General features: G+C 37.8%; 1 protein-coding gene across 1 annotated transcript; it reads right to left on the bottom strand.

The window, feature by feature from the left end:
* Positions 1-1,536: 1,536 nt before the first annotated feature.
* Positions 1,537-7,717, bottom strand: LOC140162789 (carnosine synthase 1-like). Its single transcript, XM_072186090.1, has 3 exons — positions 7,587-7,717; positions 4,827-4,913; positions 1,537-2,793 (listed from the first exon to the last, which is right to left on the bottom strand). The coding sequence occupies exons 1-3, from the start codon at positions 7,705-7,707 to the stop codon at positions 2,315-2,317; spliced, it is 687 nt and encodes a 228-aa protein (XP_072042191.1). The 5' UTR covers positions 7,708-7,717; the 3' UTR covers positions 1,537-2,314.
* Between the last annotated feature and the right edge of the window lie 10,446 nt (positions 7,718-18,163).

Genomic DNA, 18,163 nt, shown 5'->3' with positions numbered 1-18,163 from the left:
AACAGTATAAGTAAACTTTATAAATCTGATGATATGTACTTAAAATGTATGTAGGTGGGATGAAAAGCCGACGATCAATTGAAAATTTTGACCTTTCGTATTGAAGATATGGATTCCCCCAAACACCAAAAAAAATTAGGTCTTTTGGGAAAAAATCCATATCTTCAATATAAAAATCAAAAGTTTCAATTGATCGTCAACTTTTTCCTCAACTACATACACTTTCAGAATATATCATTAGATTTATAAAATTTACTGTTATATATCAAAAATGTGAAAAATATCAAATGTTAATAATTTGTCATGAAATTTGAATTATATCGTGAATTTCAAAAAATGAAAATTATTTGATATCAGAAAGACATTCTTCGTATTCAGAATGCAATTCGATATGTCTCATGTCCCACAAAAAATACTGTCGAAACGCTCAAAACGCTCATTCCAGACTATGTGATGCGATCAAGCAAAATCAGTCGGAAATCGGAAATATTGATTTTGAGATATAGTCAAACAAAGGAAACATTTCTTTTTGTTTCCTATTGTTTTAGAAACTCTTTAATTGCTCATATATTTGGAACTGGTTGTTCAATTTCAATGGGGTTTCTGCAAAATGCAGCTTTGTAAATGCTTTTTACTATCATGTAAGAAACTGAAAATTTAATATTTCAGAGTTCTGACTATTTTTGCTTGATCGCATTGGGGCTGATTAAGGTAAGACGTAACAAAACAAAATTCCAGAATTACGACAGTTCCAGGTTTCTGACGCAGCCTGTCAAAAACTTGGAACTGTCAAAATTCCGGCAATGCGATAGTGGACACTGTCGTAATTCTTGAATTCCAAGACAATTTCAATGACAGGCTGCGTCAGAAACATGAACTGTCGAATTCCAGAATTTTGACAAATTCCTAGTTTTTGACAGGCTGCGTCAGAAACCTGGAATTATCAAAATTCCAGAATTTCGACAATTCCAAGATTCTGATGCAGCAAGCTACTACGCGGCAGAAAAGAGAAAAGTTCATAACACAATTCAACAAATTCATTCCAAGTTCAAGACTTTATTACCTGATTATAATGCAATGGGAGAAAAATTGACGGACAATACAGATTTTTTGGGTGCTCATAATCATATTAAACACAAACGAATGATTAAACCAGTCCATGAATAAGTACGTCTGAAGGAGAGTTTTGAATTGTTGAATGTAAGCAGAGTTTCTGATGGCGAGAAAATTCCACATTCATGGAGCAACAACAGAGCTCTCTGTCCGTATGTATACAGTCACGGTCCGAGGAGGCAGAGAAACTTGAAAAAAAAAAAGGTTGCAAGTTAATGATCGAATGCGACGCGGCATACTGCAGTTACTGTCCGTTTTCTTATACACAATACACAGTGCTCTCACCATTGAAGCGTGACCTCTACAAATAGTGTATGTTAGATTACCTAGTTAACGTCACTGTGTGAAAAATAACCGGCCAATATTTAAAGTATTCTCTGAAATTCTAGAAAATATAGTTTTGTAACATGTCCTAAATAATTTAGGTGTTTGGAAATATTCGCACTTTTGTGTTTTAGGAAGGATATGTAAACGACAGATAACACCAAAAAATATGAAGAAATTATTTCCAAACCGTGTTAAGTCAACAACCATTATGTTTCTCATTTTCAAGAATGCTGGTTAACAATAAGCAGACTATTGTCTCATTTCGTGAACAAAGGCCCACATAGTATTGTTACCGTGTGTTTGCTTTATAATCGGTTACCCAACTGAAACTATAATACCAGTTCATTGCAATACCGCACAGGTAAAACAGAAACATGTGTAGTGTGGATTTAACCAGAGAAGATCTGATTTAATCAGTTGAGCTGTTTTCAATGAATGTTAAGTCCTGCAAAGGTCGTGGTGAATTCTACTGTAGACATGACTGCATCATGGAGGCTCAAATTGCTTGATAAGACCTTTTAAAGAGTTTTGAATCTGATCCGGTGAATACCGGGCCGATATGTGGCATATGCAGTCACTGGAGTTTATGAAGATCATGGAGTTCGACGAGCAGATTGTTGCAGCTGTCGATGCGTGAGGTCAAAAAAGCGAGGATTAGTCTCTCCGTGGCACTCTCAATCCAGATATTTTGTAATCTTCCCGATTTTGTGAGGGGCCAAACCGGCACGGCAAATTTTGCTGACATGAAATGAGCGATTTAGGTGGAAGTTAATGAATTATTTCTCCGAGAAAGTTTAATCTGTGAAGACATGTGCGCCACGCGCTTTACGTCACGACGACAGAGAGTCAAAACTCTCAAAATTGGACAACATCGTTACAAATATTTCGTAAACTCCGAGACACGATAGTTTTTCGTTTCAATATTCAGCTTGCCACAAACTTCGCCCAGCTTCTGTCGACACTCGTCGACATTACGGCCCTTGACAGTGATCTTTGCGAACGGCTGTTCATATTGCGTGCTCTCCGCATCTTCATCCCCCACCATCATGAGAATCACGTCACCGCTAGCTTGAAGATCGTTAAGAACCATACGCAGGTTGTTGTTGGTCATTATACGTCCGTGTTCTGACGGAATCAGATTCACACCCAAAAGAAATTCAACCGGGGGCAGTTTTGGGACGTAGGGCTTGATGCCGCATGAGATGAGCATAGCGCACTTCATGAGATCTACGCCATACAGACGTTTGATCCAGTTGCGTGTGAAGCCACAGCCCATCCGGGCGTTAATTTCAAGCAGTTTGGGTCCAGTGGAAGTCATCTTCATCTCAACATTGAACACACCGTTGGAGAGACCTAGTATATAATACAATTGATTGTAAATAAATATAATGTTAACAAGAAGTTTAGTCGAATATAAGTGCTGATAATAATTAATTTAAACTAACATTCAGCACAACAAATTTCAACTAACCTTGAAATTTCTATGTGCGGGTGATGTCCACGCCTAAGTAGGCATGAGAAGCAGTCGCTTGTAGAATAGACTACCCCGTAGTCCACTTGCCCATTGTGCATATGGATATTGTATTTAAGCTTAAAACTCTGATTTAATTAATGTGTGCACAATTGATACATTTTCACATCTGATCTTCTCAGTCACCCTACTCCCTCTGTTTGTTAACTTCCCAAGTGGACTACTGACTTTGTATTGCGGTTTACATGCTTAACACGGCTGTCTATGAGCTTCTATGGATGAGATTGTCGGAAATCTGGCCTACTAAAATTGGCCATGATGTAATGCATCTTTAAATGGATCTGGTTTGTGATTGGTCGCCCAGATCTTGTTATGGTTTAAATCCTCCGGGTACCTGTCATTACCATTAATAACTTCATGGTACACAAGTATGCGGCCTTTGTGTTGTGTAATTGCATGAGCGCGTCTTGTATTTGCTTGCGGTTAAATTTGATTGATAAAAAAGTATGATTGACAGTGTGAGTGTTAGGAACTTTGCCCGTTCAAAATCCCGTTTAAAATTGAAAGTCCATAGTCGATTTTAACCTGGAATTTCGCAATTAATAAACTGGCAGATTCTAAAATCAGAATTGTTCAGCATTGAAGCGCCAATAAAATTATGACATTATGACATATTGCATTCAATAATATAAGCCTACGTACACTTTACTTTTACTGTCACTAATATAATTATATAAACTTTTTCATAACAATTTTATACTAGTATTTTGATGTAATAAATATCAGTATAATTTCGAGTTCAACTGAATGCTTTCATCATGATTAACATTAATAACATGCTAAATCGACTACGGCATAGTCTACTTGTAGAACTGAGCAGTACCGCCGAGAGTCATTACGGGCCCGGGGTAATTTTTTTATATTTTTCACGGGCCCCCTAGGACCTCTAGCCAAGAGAGTACTGAATATATACTATGCTTGACTTTGAAGCCGGTATGCGAAGGTTGCAAATGGTCAACAAAAGGGCAATGCTGGTTAACATGATAACATCCGATGAAGAAATGTATTGCACATCAAAAATTCAAGGTTACTTTTAAGGGTGACCAGACTCAGTCTAATCTGAGTCCACTTTGCTGACATGATTTTCTATCAGAATAGCGAACTGTGTAGAATAGGACGTGCAAGCTTATTTGAAATGTATTGCAAATAATTATTAATGGCACACTTTCTGAATTTATGCAGGCGCGGTCTAATAATAGGCAGGGCACATGTTTAATCGCCGGATTCATTGATTTTTGGTCATTATTTTTTAAATTCGCACATATATTTTTTTATATTAAGTTACGATGTTCTCTTTGATTTTGTCTCAGCTTATTCGTCTCAGGTCTCAGCAGCCAAATGTTTCTAATTAACTAATTTTTAATTAATTAAATTTGACATATGTTTAAAAAGTGAATCTGGCAGAAGATTAGGATTTGTGCGTGTTTTCCAAAATGCCATTAGGGACCGTTCACAAACACTTGTGGGGGGGCGGATGCAAAAAGGGGGCCCTGAAAGTTTTTGACCCTCCTAAGGGGGGGGCCTGAAAAAAATGACCTCAAATTTTCCTGGAAAAATTGAGTTTATATGCTTTTCTATGGGGTTGACCCATAATTTTCATGTCAAAAAAGGGGGGGCTGAAATGTTCGCGATGATTTTTTTTGCATCAGGCCCCCCTTGCAAGTGTTTGTGAACGGTCCTTTAATAATATAAGTTTATTTTGAATGACATTTAAGGATAAAGTCTATTTAATTTACTACAGAAATTACACAACAAGTATAAAACATAATGAGTATCTGATTTACACAACTCGATTTTATATCGACATTTCAAATAATTAGTTCCAACGCAAGTATGGTGAATAGTGAACTCATACCTATCTCGTTACAGCACTGGTAAGCAGCTGTCACCAGCTGGGCTTGTTTGTCCGAGGGCAGGTTTGAAGGCATCAGGGTTACCGTCCCTATAATAATACATTGACATTTTGATAATATTGATTATAATTATTATAAAAATAATTATTTTATAGTAGAATGCGTTTTCATCACTTCTTTCTAATTTCTTCATAATCTACAGACATAATATGCTAACCCTCAATTATTTAATAACATCTTGGACAACACAATGCTTCATTTGATATTATTCAGTTTGCTTTTAGTTTTTCCCCGGGTACTCAAGTTAGGTATGGATGCCGGTTGTGCCACTTAAAATTTGAATTTGGACCTACAACTGTACCAGAAGTCACATTTTCCCCAAAATATTTGGCAAATTTCAATAAATTTGGCTACAATTAGGAAATATTAGGCTAGCTTTCAGAAATATTGGGACAATTGTGATAAAATGACCCCCATACCAATATTTGCCCCACTAAGAAGTCATTCAGTCATTCAATCTATCTTTATTCTGGTAAGCTCTTTCAATACATAAGTACTGATCTCACAAAAGGTCCAGATCAGAAAATATCAATATATAATTAGACACTAATTAAACAATCAAAATGCAAAGAATACTATAATACAAATGAGGATATGAAAATAATACAGTAATGTATAATATACACAGGCATGAAAATAAGATGGAAATAATAGGAACTACATCATTACCATTATTACTAATTCTATTACCCCCACGACCCATTATTCAAAATCGCGCACTGTGATTTGTTGAAACGCGTCACGTGACAGACCATTAATTAGCGATAAAGTGTCAAGGGCAACGAACTTTATGTTCTTCTATCATCACAGCGCACAGCAGAGCGCACAGCACACCTGCTTATGTAGGGGAGAATGGAATGTCAGGGGTGTGTTATTGTATGTACATACCTGCTTATGGGGGAGAATGGAATGTTAGGTTGTGTTATCATGTAGGCTACATACGCTTTGGCTACGCTTATGCGCTCCACCTTGAGGTAAACAACTTGAAATATTTGGGCAAACATTTTTATATTTTCTCTTTAAATCACACTATTTTGTGGTAAATAGAATAGAAATAAAGGGTGCAGCATTATCCTTTACACGCAAATAATGTGTCCTCGGCAGTAAAAACGTTTAAATAATGGGCTCGGCTGCGCCTCACCCATTATTTACGTTTTTACTGCCCCGCACATTATTCTCGTCCAAAGGATTATGCTGCACCCTTTATTTCTTAAATATATACACACTCATGGACATAAAGTTTGAACGAATTTTCAGTGGAAGATTATTCCAGAGTACCGCAGCTCTGTAATTGAAAGTTCTTTTACCAGCAAAAATATTCCACGTAGGAACAATCAGAGCATTATGAGTTTGACTTCGAGTACATTTATCATGAGTTGAGTGTGTAAAAGTGAATATAGATGAAAGGTAAGATGGCGCTATTTGTTTCAGACACTTGAAAGTAACAATCAGAGATTGATTATCCCATCTAAAATTTAATCCAATTCAGGGTTCAGTCAATTGCCTGGCAGGCCCATCTCATAAAAACAAAACAAAACAAAACAAAACAAAACACCCCCCTCAAATCTGGGCTAGAAGCTAACGGATATGAGACTTGGATGCTCAAAACGCCTAAGCCCAAGAAGAAGAAAGATCGCAAAGACACTACATGCCAATTGAGAAAGATCAATGCCCCCTTCCATATGACAATGGTCTGTCATAAAAGCTAAACAACATCTTCCGCGACCACGGGGTCAACGCATACCACAAACCGGTTAATAAAATAAGGTCTTTCCTAGTCCATCCCAAGAATAGAACCACGGACTCAAGCAAATGTAGTGTTATAATATAAAATCAGTTGCCCGGAGTGCACTGACACTGTTGGTGAGACGGCAGGAGCACTCGCCACTAAGTTCAAGGAACATACTAGAGCCACAGCCCCGCTGTCAGCAGTCGGAGAACATACTTTTAATCACGAATATGAAATCAGTTTGGTCAATGTAGAAGTGCATGGCAGGGAGGATAACTTTTTTGAACCGAAAGATCAGAGAAGCCTTAGCTGTCACTTGACCACCCACCGGGTGGTCAGGTGACCAGTGGAGAGTAATCACAACGCTGAATGAAGACGCCGGGATGGCATCTCAGTAGCTGATCAATTCAGACTCTGAAAAGGTATCTTTTTCAGCTTATCTCTTGGATGCCAGGTGAGGGCATAAGAAAAAAAGTCAAATTCCTTTTTTTTGTGACCTTGAGCATGCTAAGCTAAATGTGGTCACAAGGCCACTTGACAAAGTATCCGTTTCAAAGGAAAATATCTCAGCAGCGAAATCAACTAAGATCTTCTCATTACATAGGGCTAATAACCAGTTGGTCATAAATGACATTTTGTAGACTGTAAAATATGAGTTTGTAGGGATTTTAGTGGAATTTTGTGGTCGCCATCTTGAATTCAAGGAAAAATATTGAGGTGGCCCCTGGGCTTATTCACTTCATTCATCCAAAAAAACATACATGCCATGTATGGTTTTGGTAGGGAAGCGGTATCTTTTTTTCCTGGGAAGAATATACAATATGGCGACACATGCTTGCGATACATCTCCGTATGGTCATGTGTGTTAAGTTTTTAAAATTCATACTCGTTTTTATTATTAATTACATTTTCGATCTGATTCGAAACTAGATATTAATGTTTAAGTAAATTATCGCTAACTTATGGCACATACCAGTATAAGATGGATAGTTAGTCGGACCAATGTCACTGAGAAAGGCTGCGACCAGTTTCCGTTCGAAGATGACGACGTCAATAGCATGCTCTGAGCCGTCGAGGTACTCCATTAGTAGCATGGTGTTCCCAAAACTTTCATACTCGGATTCCATGGTGCGGAGACTATTGGTGAGAGCGGTGTACGCGTTACGTACGTCGTCCTCGTTCTTGCACATGTTCACACCAACGGCGGAGGAAGCGTAATCGAGTTTGAGGATCGCAGGGAAGTTGACACTGTGGATAAAGAACAAACAGTTTATATGACAATGTCTTCATTTGCTAACAAACTAAGGTAACTAAAGTATGTTAAATACAAATACTTTTATATAATAGTCAATCGTGAATATAACCGTCGTGGTGTATATTGTATCGAAAAAACTTTAAAAAAGCTCTCACGACTTGCATTGCGACTTGATAGCCTGCGACCAGCATCGACAGGTCTTCAATGCCAACTGATAGGTGGGTGGAAGTTGGGACGAGGTAAAAATCCGGGGTGAAAATCTTGGGAGATGGAAGACATGTTGTTCCGTAGAGGTGTCAAAGGAGCCATCCACATTAAAAGACAAGGGGTGGCACCAGATCTTGCTAAGCCATTCATGTGACCGAATGTCAACTTCCGGTTAGATGACCCTGTTTCCGGCTATTACCATCCAAGCACGCTGAAAACCATCAAACATGATTAATAAAGTACACGAAAGGACGTCAAAGAATGCAGAATGACGTCCATCACGCTGAAAACCGCCAAAGAATGCAGAATGACGTTCAAGCACACTGAAAGCCGTCAAAACACGCATAATGACGTGATAGAACGCTGAATGACATCCAATCACGCTGAAAGCAGTAAAAGCATGCATAATTACGCCGATACACGCTTGAAACAGTGAAAGACGCAGAATAGATAAATTTCGAGTGAGCGTTAACTCTCTTGATCTCAAACAATAAATGGCGATAGCATTTCTTCGACCATTCACTACACGAGCACATCTCTCACGGCTATCTAGGTATGACTCGAGTCATCCCCAGAGTTAAAACTCTATTCCGTACAGCCAACTCCTTCGCGCCAAAAGGGTTTGCAGTTACAACGAAGATCTTACCAACGTCCAGACTGAAATGAGAGGTTTCTTTCATCAACGAGGATATCCATTACACGTTAGTGAATCTGCTATGGACCGTGTCCAAGAAGTTGACAGGGAATCTGCTCTGACAGACTATAAGCATAGTTCTTTTTATGCAAATCCAAAAATAGTGGAGATCGTTTTTAATGACGTTTCGCCACTACTCTAGTGGTTTCATCAGACTGGCAACTCATCACAGATGTTGAAAGAGCCTCTGACAGTGTCTATCAAATCCAAGTCCAACCGTGTATCCTTTGTTTTAACCTGCCAACCTCACAATGTTCCCATTCGCAACACCATAAGAAGACAATTCAAGATCCTTCAGGAACACGAGGACGCATGATATCTTCGATGAGTCATCATTCAAGAAGGACCATAATGTATCCGACTTGGTAAAATCTGTATAGCGTGACACACATGTAGATGGAAACATTCAAAATTGTATCACCCTGTGGAGGCAACAGTGCCATATGCATGAATATTATGAACTCAATCTGACGGTGCAGACGGCAACTTCATGACTTCTGACCTCTTTGTGCGACGGAAAGTTATTACGGGTTGTGATACGTTTGAGCAAATCAGCTCCAACACGGGTCGTTTCCTGTTTCATTTACGTACTGTGACCAGGGCCGAATTGACCTTTTTTTTTTTTCCGTGGCCAGGCCAAAATTTGGAGGCCTACAAAATTAAACTCACCTGTATTAAAATTTAGAAGGGACAAGCATATTTTGTTTCGATGTCACTTGGACATTTGCGCGTAAAGCGCGCGAAAAAATTAATTTCAGACTATTTTAGGCCAAAATGGAGGGTAATTTTGCTACATGAAGGACCAACTGGTGCGGGTTTTGTAACACGGATTAATTTCAATTATAAATGTCATGACAATAATAATAATAATAATAATATACACTTATAGAGCGCGTTACAAACAAAACAGTTTCTCAATGCGCTTTACAGAAAAATCTTAACTACAACATATACTACAAATTTAAAAAGCCCAATAGAGCAAAACAAGATAAAATCAAGCAAGATTATTACAACACAGCATAAATGCTAATTCAGAGAACAACGAAATCACAACCACCACCAGACGTGCTTTCGCAGTGTTAAACAATTAATGATGCAACCAATAAAATAAAGCAAAACAGAAAACAACACTATTTGCCGTGGGAAGAGCATAAAAAGCATATAAGACAGTCTGAACAGACCAAAAAGATTAAACAATATTGCACGAGGATGAAAGATGCGGAAAACGAGGCGTCAAGCAAAGAAAATACCCTCGTGAAATACAGAACGATCATATCGTTATGAACACGGCAGAGTGCCGAATACGCAAAATTGCTGTTCTGAGTAAACGGCATTTGAAAATCTTGATACCATTCCATTGGTCCTTCTAAAAATTTAGAACATTCGTGAGCACTCATTTGAAATGTATATTATAGAAGTGAGTGTACACGAATTATTGGCAATACTTGCATGTCCTGAAATAATCGATATATCCCTCAAAACGCGTTTGAACAGCTATTCGGCTTTATGCTGTATCCAAAATGTCTCTACCACTGCGCAGAGAGAGGTCGAATACGCATTCAACTATATACGTGTAAACCATAGCACGCATTCTTGATTTGGAGCTTTTGTGTAGAAATGACTGGTTGTCCTTAGGCTATGTAGACTTAACTTGCTATATAAGTTATAAATAGTCATCCCTGTAATATTTAGCAAAAACTCGAGGATTTTAAAGCAAAAATAACAATATTGGCCTATATTATGCGTATGATTTTCCGGGATTTTCCAATTCCACGGGCGCGTACTCACATTATTAAACCACAGCAATGTCACGTGTAGGAATGTTTGTACTTAATTTGGTATCACTAGATAGAAGCTATACGTTGGTATCAAATATATTAGTGTAGGACATGTAATATAGAAAATTCGGGGTTTCCCGCTATACAATACTATAGATCAACATGATTTGTACAGCTAAGTATACGATTCGTCTCTCTGCCGAATTCATTTATTGCACTTTGGCGCGATTCGTCCAAATCAAAACTACGTCGGTGAGTAAGATTTACCATTAATTTTTGGTGGAAATAAAAGATAACCTGAAACATAATCATAAGCATACAATAACTCAATTTGCTCAAAATTCTCGATTCGTCACTCTGCCGAATGCATAACGATATCATTATAAATATGTATACAATTATAGCACCAGAAACAACATGAACAACAACAACAATATGCAAGCAATAAAAATATGAAACGCATATATAAGAACGAATTATATATCCAAATTAAACAGGTATGTTTTTAACAACGACTTGAACTGCTCGACAGATTTTGCTTTGCGTATGTCCATTGGCAGACTGTTCCACAGGTTGGGGCCCGCAATGGAAAAAGCCCTGTCGCCGAATGATTTAGTCCTGCTTTTTGGGACGACGAGAAGGTCGCGAGAAGCGGAACGAAGGCTAGCAATAGGATGGTATGGTTTGAACAGTTCGGTTATGTAGTTTGGAGCAGCTTGTATATGATCAGAATACAATGCCGTTATATTTGGTACCAATGTATAGCTATGGGTCTCCTTTATCCAACGATATCAAAATAAGTACAAACGTTCCCCAAATAGTGTCGCTATAACGTGATCATGTGAGGGCGCCCATACAAAAAACGGAAATTCTGGCTATGTCCGAAAATATAGGCAAAATTGATTGTCGGCTGAAAATTCTACAAAAATGCGATTTCACCACATTTTCTCCTAAATATAAAAGGAAATGACTATGTCAAGTTTAGCTAACAAGTAAAAAGTCAGTAGCTCTTGGAATACAAGAAGTAAATGAAAATAATTGATTTTACTGTAGAAAACAATGGTGGGCCTCACCCCCCACCCTATGGTAATTTTTGATGGCCGGTCCTACCCCCGGGAAAGATGCTGGGGTAAATTTTTTTGAGATGCATCTGCGACTACATTAGGTCGTTTGGGCATAAACGCGCACTTTTTATTGATAGATTAAAAACATTCGTAGTTCTAGGGTTAATAAAATTCCAGTATTGAGGGTGAATAGAGTTAATTAAAGACTCAATGAAAGAAAAATAAAAGTTCATTTAAAAAGGAATGGTCGCCCAATGTGAGCTTTGATGCGATGGGCTGAGATAGCTTGCAATATGTGACCGTCCACGGCGAATGAGCCGTAAATTCCTCCCCGGTCAATTTTGTTTTATTTCGTGTTTAAAAATAAACATCATAAACTTAAAAATGGTATATCATTTGACTTCAAACGATATCCAGAAGCGGAGTTATGGTTAGTTAAACTTTGCTCCTTCAACAAAATTATAGCTTTTTTCATTTCTATGTGTGTCTCTTTTTCCACATTGCTGGCAATAAATATCAAACAGTCATAATTGGCGGTCATTTCAAATCATCCCCAAGTCAACGAGGTTTAAGAAGGTTCTCTCATTGTTAATTGTTGGTTATACATACCTATACAAAATACAATGCCTGGTAACCCACCACTTGAAAAGGATTTAGCAAAAGCAAACAAAGACCAGAGCTATTAAAAGTTCTATAGCCATCTAAGGTAGAAGCTTATTATCCACTTCAATAATAGGATTATTGATTGGTGTTGTGACTATCAAAATAAGACAGATGTCGCGCCAGCTTAAGTGACCGATGAATACGACCTTCGTACACATTTTACACCATAACTCAGAATACAATTTAGGGAATTTACGGCTCGTTTGTGCTGCCGGGTCACATATAACCGTTTGGATAACATTTACTTCAACAAGTGGTACTGCATGGCATTGTTTACAAATAAAAGGAATAAAGCTCTGGTTACCATTTCGGTTACAATTGTAAGGCAATCATGGTATATCATAGGGGGGGGGGGGAGGGGGGTTGGAGCAGAATGAATCTATTTAGAATATAGTTTTGCATATTTAATTCTTATGGATTGTTTTCCAAGCAGGAATATTTATTTCTTATGATTGACTGCATTGATATAAAGAAGAAAAGAATGAGGAATCTGAACGAGCGTTATTTTGTGACATTTTGTTTAATCAATACTGAAAAGATATGAAATATATATGAAGAGCTTTGTTTCAAAACCCCTTACATCCACTTTTGACCGAAATTGAGTTATTGGCATAATATTATAGTATGTGTAAAAATACACATTTTGGTGGTGGTTTGACCTTCATACTACCTTCCCTTCCGGAGATATCGCATATTTCCCGTTTGGGAAATCTTAGGGAATTTCCGGAAATCTGAACTTAGAATGAATATAGAATTGTTTTGTTTTAATTTTTTTGATGTATAATGGTAGATTGGAATGTTCTTTACCTATTAAAACCAAAAGGAATTGTTTTTGGGTCACTATGTTTGAAAAAATCATTATAACAAAAGGTGTAGCTTCGGAAATACCCAAAAAATGCCATTTTCTCGAATTTAATTAAAAATTCATAATTAAAAAAGTAAATGAGATATTTCAATTTATCTTTTTGATTTTCAAAGCATTAGTCAAGTTACATAATGTAGTGCAAACAAATGAGCTCAAATTTGATTGCAAATGTGGTTTCTAGAAAAGGGGTTAATTTATTTTGTTGCAAAACCCCTTACATCCACAACAGGTGCGATATAAAGGAAATAATAAAATAAATAGGAAGGCTTGAAAATTGTACCAAACCTATTCTTTTAGTTTCTATTCATCAACACTTTATCCAAACCCAAATTGAATCAAATCGAACAAGTAATACTTGCACAATTAAAAAAGCTGTTTTTCTCAAAAAGTCAAAAGTGGATGTAAGGGGTTTTGCAACAAAGCTCTTCATATATACATTTAGATAACAATGTTTTTACTTCGAAACAGCAATGAAACTGAAGTTTAAGTTAACATCAACAATGGCCTGGAAGGCCGGAACGCGATGGAGAAACCAAAACCCACGCCGTTCGATTAGAGGTCAATTGCCGTAATACTATCCCCTGGAATACTATCCAATCACAACATGCTGACATGGGTGCATGGATTTGGAACAATTCTAGAAACATGAAACAATGTCAAAACCAACTTAGATACCAGATTTATTTTTCACCAGCTTATACTATGTGCTGTCTATTCATGAACTGAATTGACAGTTCATTAATGAGAAACTCTAACATCATTGGTCAATTTAGCTCCGAGAAGCGGAAAGTAAGCTACGCGTAGAAGCTCCACGTTATGATTGCTCCTGCCGACCATAGACGTCTCAGCATGTAATACACGGTGCGTATTTCTAGCATGATAAAGGGCGTTCGTTAATGTCGTAATCTAAGCGTAAATTCCGGTTGTATATAGTACTACTTTACTTGCATTCAGTGCATAATAGTACACTAATAAAATCAAAACCAAGTTAATCGAGTTTTTTATTCAAAGCACGTACAAAACAAATGGAAAGAAAGTCTAGCAAAACCAAAAATTATATAGCAAAATGCAATAACAAGACAATATTGGGGCCCCTCCGCAGAGGGCGCCCAAAAGGGTAAACGAATACTAGGCATACTCACGTCTTGCAAGCGTTGTCAATATCGGCTTCCGAAGCGATGTGACAGGACGCAGCGATGTACAGGCTGGCAACGGGCCAGTGCGGGATGGCCGCGTTACGTGTCCGTATGGCGGTCTGCGTGTAGCTCTTATTCTTTGCGATACAGGCTGCCGCATAGCTTGAACCTGGAATCAGACAGATAAACATTGTATGACGTAACATAGTCCTAATAATGTGGCCCGGCAACGCCGCAGCGCTTACATAGCGAAATTCCAAGAAATACTGGTTATTGCGCTTACAAAAGCAACAAGGAATATACAGCAGCAACAATAATAATTGCCCATCAAGGTTTCAGGCACTGTATTTGTGACCAAATTTGAAAATTCAGATCAAATGAATGAACAAACTGAATTTGTAATTTGCTTGCATTTATATTTATGTGCAAGATCATTGTTTAATCATACTTTACTTTTCATTAAAGATTCTAATATTGTTAACTAAAACCAACAGTGTGTTTTGTTGTGTATTTTGAAGTGAATTCAGGTAGAAGATAATTTTGTACTTGAGTCTTTCTGACTCGTAACAGAAGGAACACCTTTAAAAGTTTTAAATTTCTTCATGCTTTGTTAGTCTACCGGTACCCTAGACTAGTATACCTGTCGTCTTCAAGAGCTCAGCACACAGTGCGGCCAGCGGTCCACAGTTTTCCCAGAATGTGAGACAACCATTGGCTGTGATCCCGTCGTTCTGCAAAATCTTTACGATTTCCAGGGCGTTGGCGTGTTCTTGTGTGTGATCCTCGATGTTCAGGTTGATAAACCTGTAAACCTGTAGTGTTTTTAGTTAGTGAACCAGTACTCGATAAATAATTTACTAATTTTACTCTTTCTGGTCAATATGTTTACTTTTACTTAATTTATCAATTATCTAACATTTTTAAACACTTGAAATAGTTCATGCAATCTTATTGATTTTTAGCCGTGCGGTATGTCACGATACAGGTTTATGCGTTGACTCCTAGACTATGCCATAGTCGATTTTGGATAAATAAAACATGTTATTAATCATGATGAAAGCATTCAGTTGAACTAGAAATTATACTGATATTTATTACATCAAAATACTAGTATAAAATTGTTATGAAGAAGTTTATATAATTATATTAGTGACAGTAAAAGTAAAGTATACGTAGGCTTATATTATTGAATGCAACATCATAATGTCATTATATAAGCACTTCAATACTGAACCATTCTGATTTTAGAATCTACCAGTTTATTAATCGCACAAGTCACAGTTAAAAATCGACTATGGACTTTCAATTTTAAACGGGACTTTGATCCCTAACACAAACACTGTCAATCATACTTGTTTATCATCCAATTTAACCGCACGCACAAAGCCTGGAAATACAAGCATGGTACAAGACGCGCTCATGTTCCCGCCGACACAAAGGCCGCATAGATGTGTACCATGTAGCAGTGATGTATCGTTCGAGTCCGGAGTCCGGACTCGAGTCCGGACTCGAGTCCACTTTTTGTTGGACTCGGACTTGGCTCGGACTCGGACACAAAAGGACTCGGACTTGAAGCCGAGTCCGGTCCGAGTCCAGTCCAATTAAATCCATGTAAAATGTGAAATGATTATCTAAAAATGTCAAAGTAGATCTCAAACTTTATTAAATATTTGGACTACATAAAAATATCTAAGAGTTCTTTCATGGAACTTTTCAATTCAATCTTGAAAGAGAGAAATATGCACACTGGACCATGTTCTCAGCTCAGTAAATTGTAATATGGCTGTAGGGTGCACATTTGTGTGGGACAATTTTGAAAAGATATTTAGAATGAATTTCTGTTATTATTATGACGATGATGATACTGATGATGATAAAGAGAATGATAACGATAATGATGATGATGATGATGATGATGTTATTTTTCTATAATATATTTGAATACATTGCAATTCATTTACATGTATGCTGCATGCAACATAGTGACACTTCTCTAGTCCCTGGGTGCAAGTTCACTGTGCGTTTACATGTAGTGTGCCACACACACACAGATAGCCCCACATGACTGCTGTGAGTGCTGTTTAGTACAGGTGGTCTGATACATGTAGTAGTTTTTACCATCAGGAGTTACCTGTTCATGGGTATGGGACTTTGAAGGGGTGTGTGTACAGTTGGTTGGTTGAGTTGGGTTGAGTCTTTTAAATGTTAACTGTGTTGGGTGGGGTTGGTGGGGTTTGGTAGGGTGGGTGTGTTTTGGGAGAGCGGTGTGTGGTGTAGTGTAGTGAGTGACTTATGACCAATGACCTTCTTTTTCTACAATTTTAGCATCAAAAACTTTGCAATTTTCTTTTTTCAGCAAATTTGTATTGTAAATTTTCAAATTAGAAACAAAATATAAAATTTTGCTCCATTTTTGGGAAATAATGACCCATTTTTTCAAAATGTTATACCAAATGACCCCCTTCTTTAAAAATGTTATACCCAATTATCCCTTTTTCACTTTGTTATAACCCAAATGACCCATTTTTATACAAATAGGCTCCTACTAAGCAATGCCAGTAGGCAGACACCTGTCACATCATAAGTTGAATGACCCCCCCTCCGGACTTGAATCTTATTTTTGTTAATGTTGGACTCGGACTTGGCTCGGACTCGGCACCCCTGGACTTGGACTCGAGTCCGGACTCGGACACAAAAGGACTCGGACTTGGCTCGGACTCGGATACAAATGGACTCGGCTCGGATTCGGACAAGCTGGACTCGGGTACAAGTCTGCCATGTAGTTATTAATGGTAATGGCAGGTGCCCGGAGTATTTAAACCATAACGAGATCTGTGCGACCAATCACAAGCGAGATCCATTTAACGATGCATTACATCATGGCCAATTTTAGTAGGCCAGGAATCCGACAATCTCATCCATAGAAGCTCATAGACAGCCGTGTTAAGCATGTAAACCGCAATCCAAAGTCAATAGTCCACTTGGGAAGCTAACAAATGTGACCGTACAGCACGAATGAGCCGTAAATGTCCTCTATTGTATTCCGAGTTACAGTGTAAAATGGGCATGAAGGTCGTATTCATTGGTACCTCAATTTGGTGCTACGTGTACCTCATTTAATGAGATACACGTAGCACCAAATTAAAATACCTATGAATATGACCTTCATGCCCATTTTACACTATAACTCGGAATACAATTGAGGACATTTACGGCTCATTCGTGCTGTACGGTCACAAATAGAGGGAGTACGGTGACTGAAAAGATGATCAGTTGTGAAAATCTATCAATTGTGCACAAATTAATTAAATCGGAGTTTTAAGCTTAAACATGTTAAATTCAATATCCAGAGGATGCACAATGGGCAAGTGGACTACAGGGTAGTCTAGTTGACTCAGGATATGTGATTTATTTGAAGAAGGCTCAGCATTGCTTTCGTTGCCGAAAGGAGGTTTGTTTTAACCAACGTTGGTTAAAATACTGCCTATTTTAGCCAACGCTGTGTAAAATAGAATATTAATGTATTTTCAACCACCGCTTAATTTAAACTATTTTTGGAATACGCAGTTTTTAATACATGTTTTAACAGTGTCCTCCAACCTCCCGAACGTAACACGTTATCTACAACTTGCTATGAATTATGGGATTCATTATCTAATGGTCAAAGGAAACTTGGGGGCACTGGTGTGACTTTCCAATAATAAGATTGGGACGCTGTCAGCGCAAAACTGTGATATAGTAGGCCTAGGCATAATATAGCCGTTATTTTGATATTTGCACTGTCAGGGGCGCGAATTAAACATACATCCAGTTGCAATTATGTGTATGCTTTGCTTTGTTTGGAACTTATGGCCCAGGATAAGACACGAAAGCTATATGAAGCTTTTT

Source organism: Amphiura filiformis, chromosome 10 (assembly GCF_039555335.1).
Source record: "Amphiura filiformis chromosome 10, Afil_fr2py, whole genome shotgun sequence".
Classification (NCBI taxonomy): Eukaryota; Metazoa; Echinodermata; class Ophiuroidea; order Amphilepidida; family Amphiuridae; genus Amphiura; species Amphiura filiformis.
Note: the sequence above shows the minus strand (reverse complement) of the source record. Positions and strands in the feature narration are given on the sequence as shown.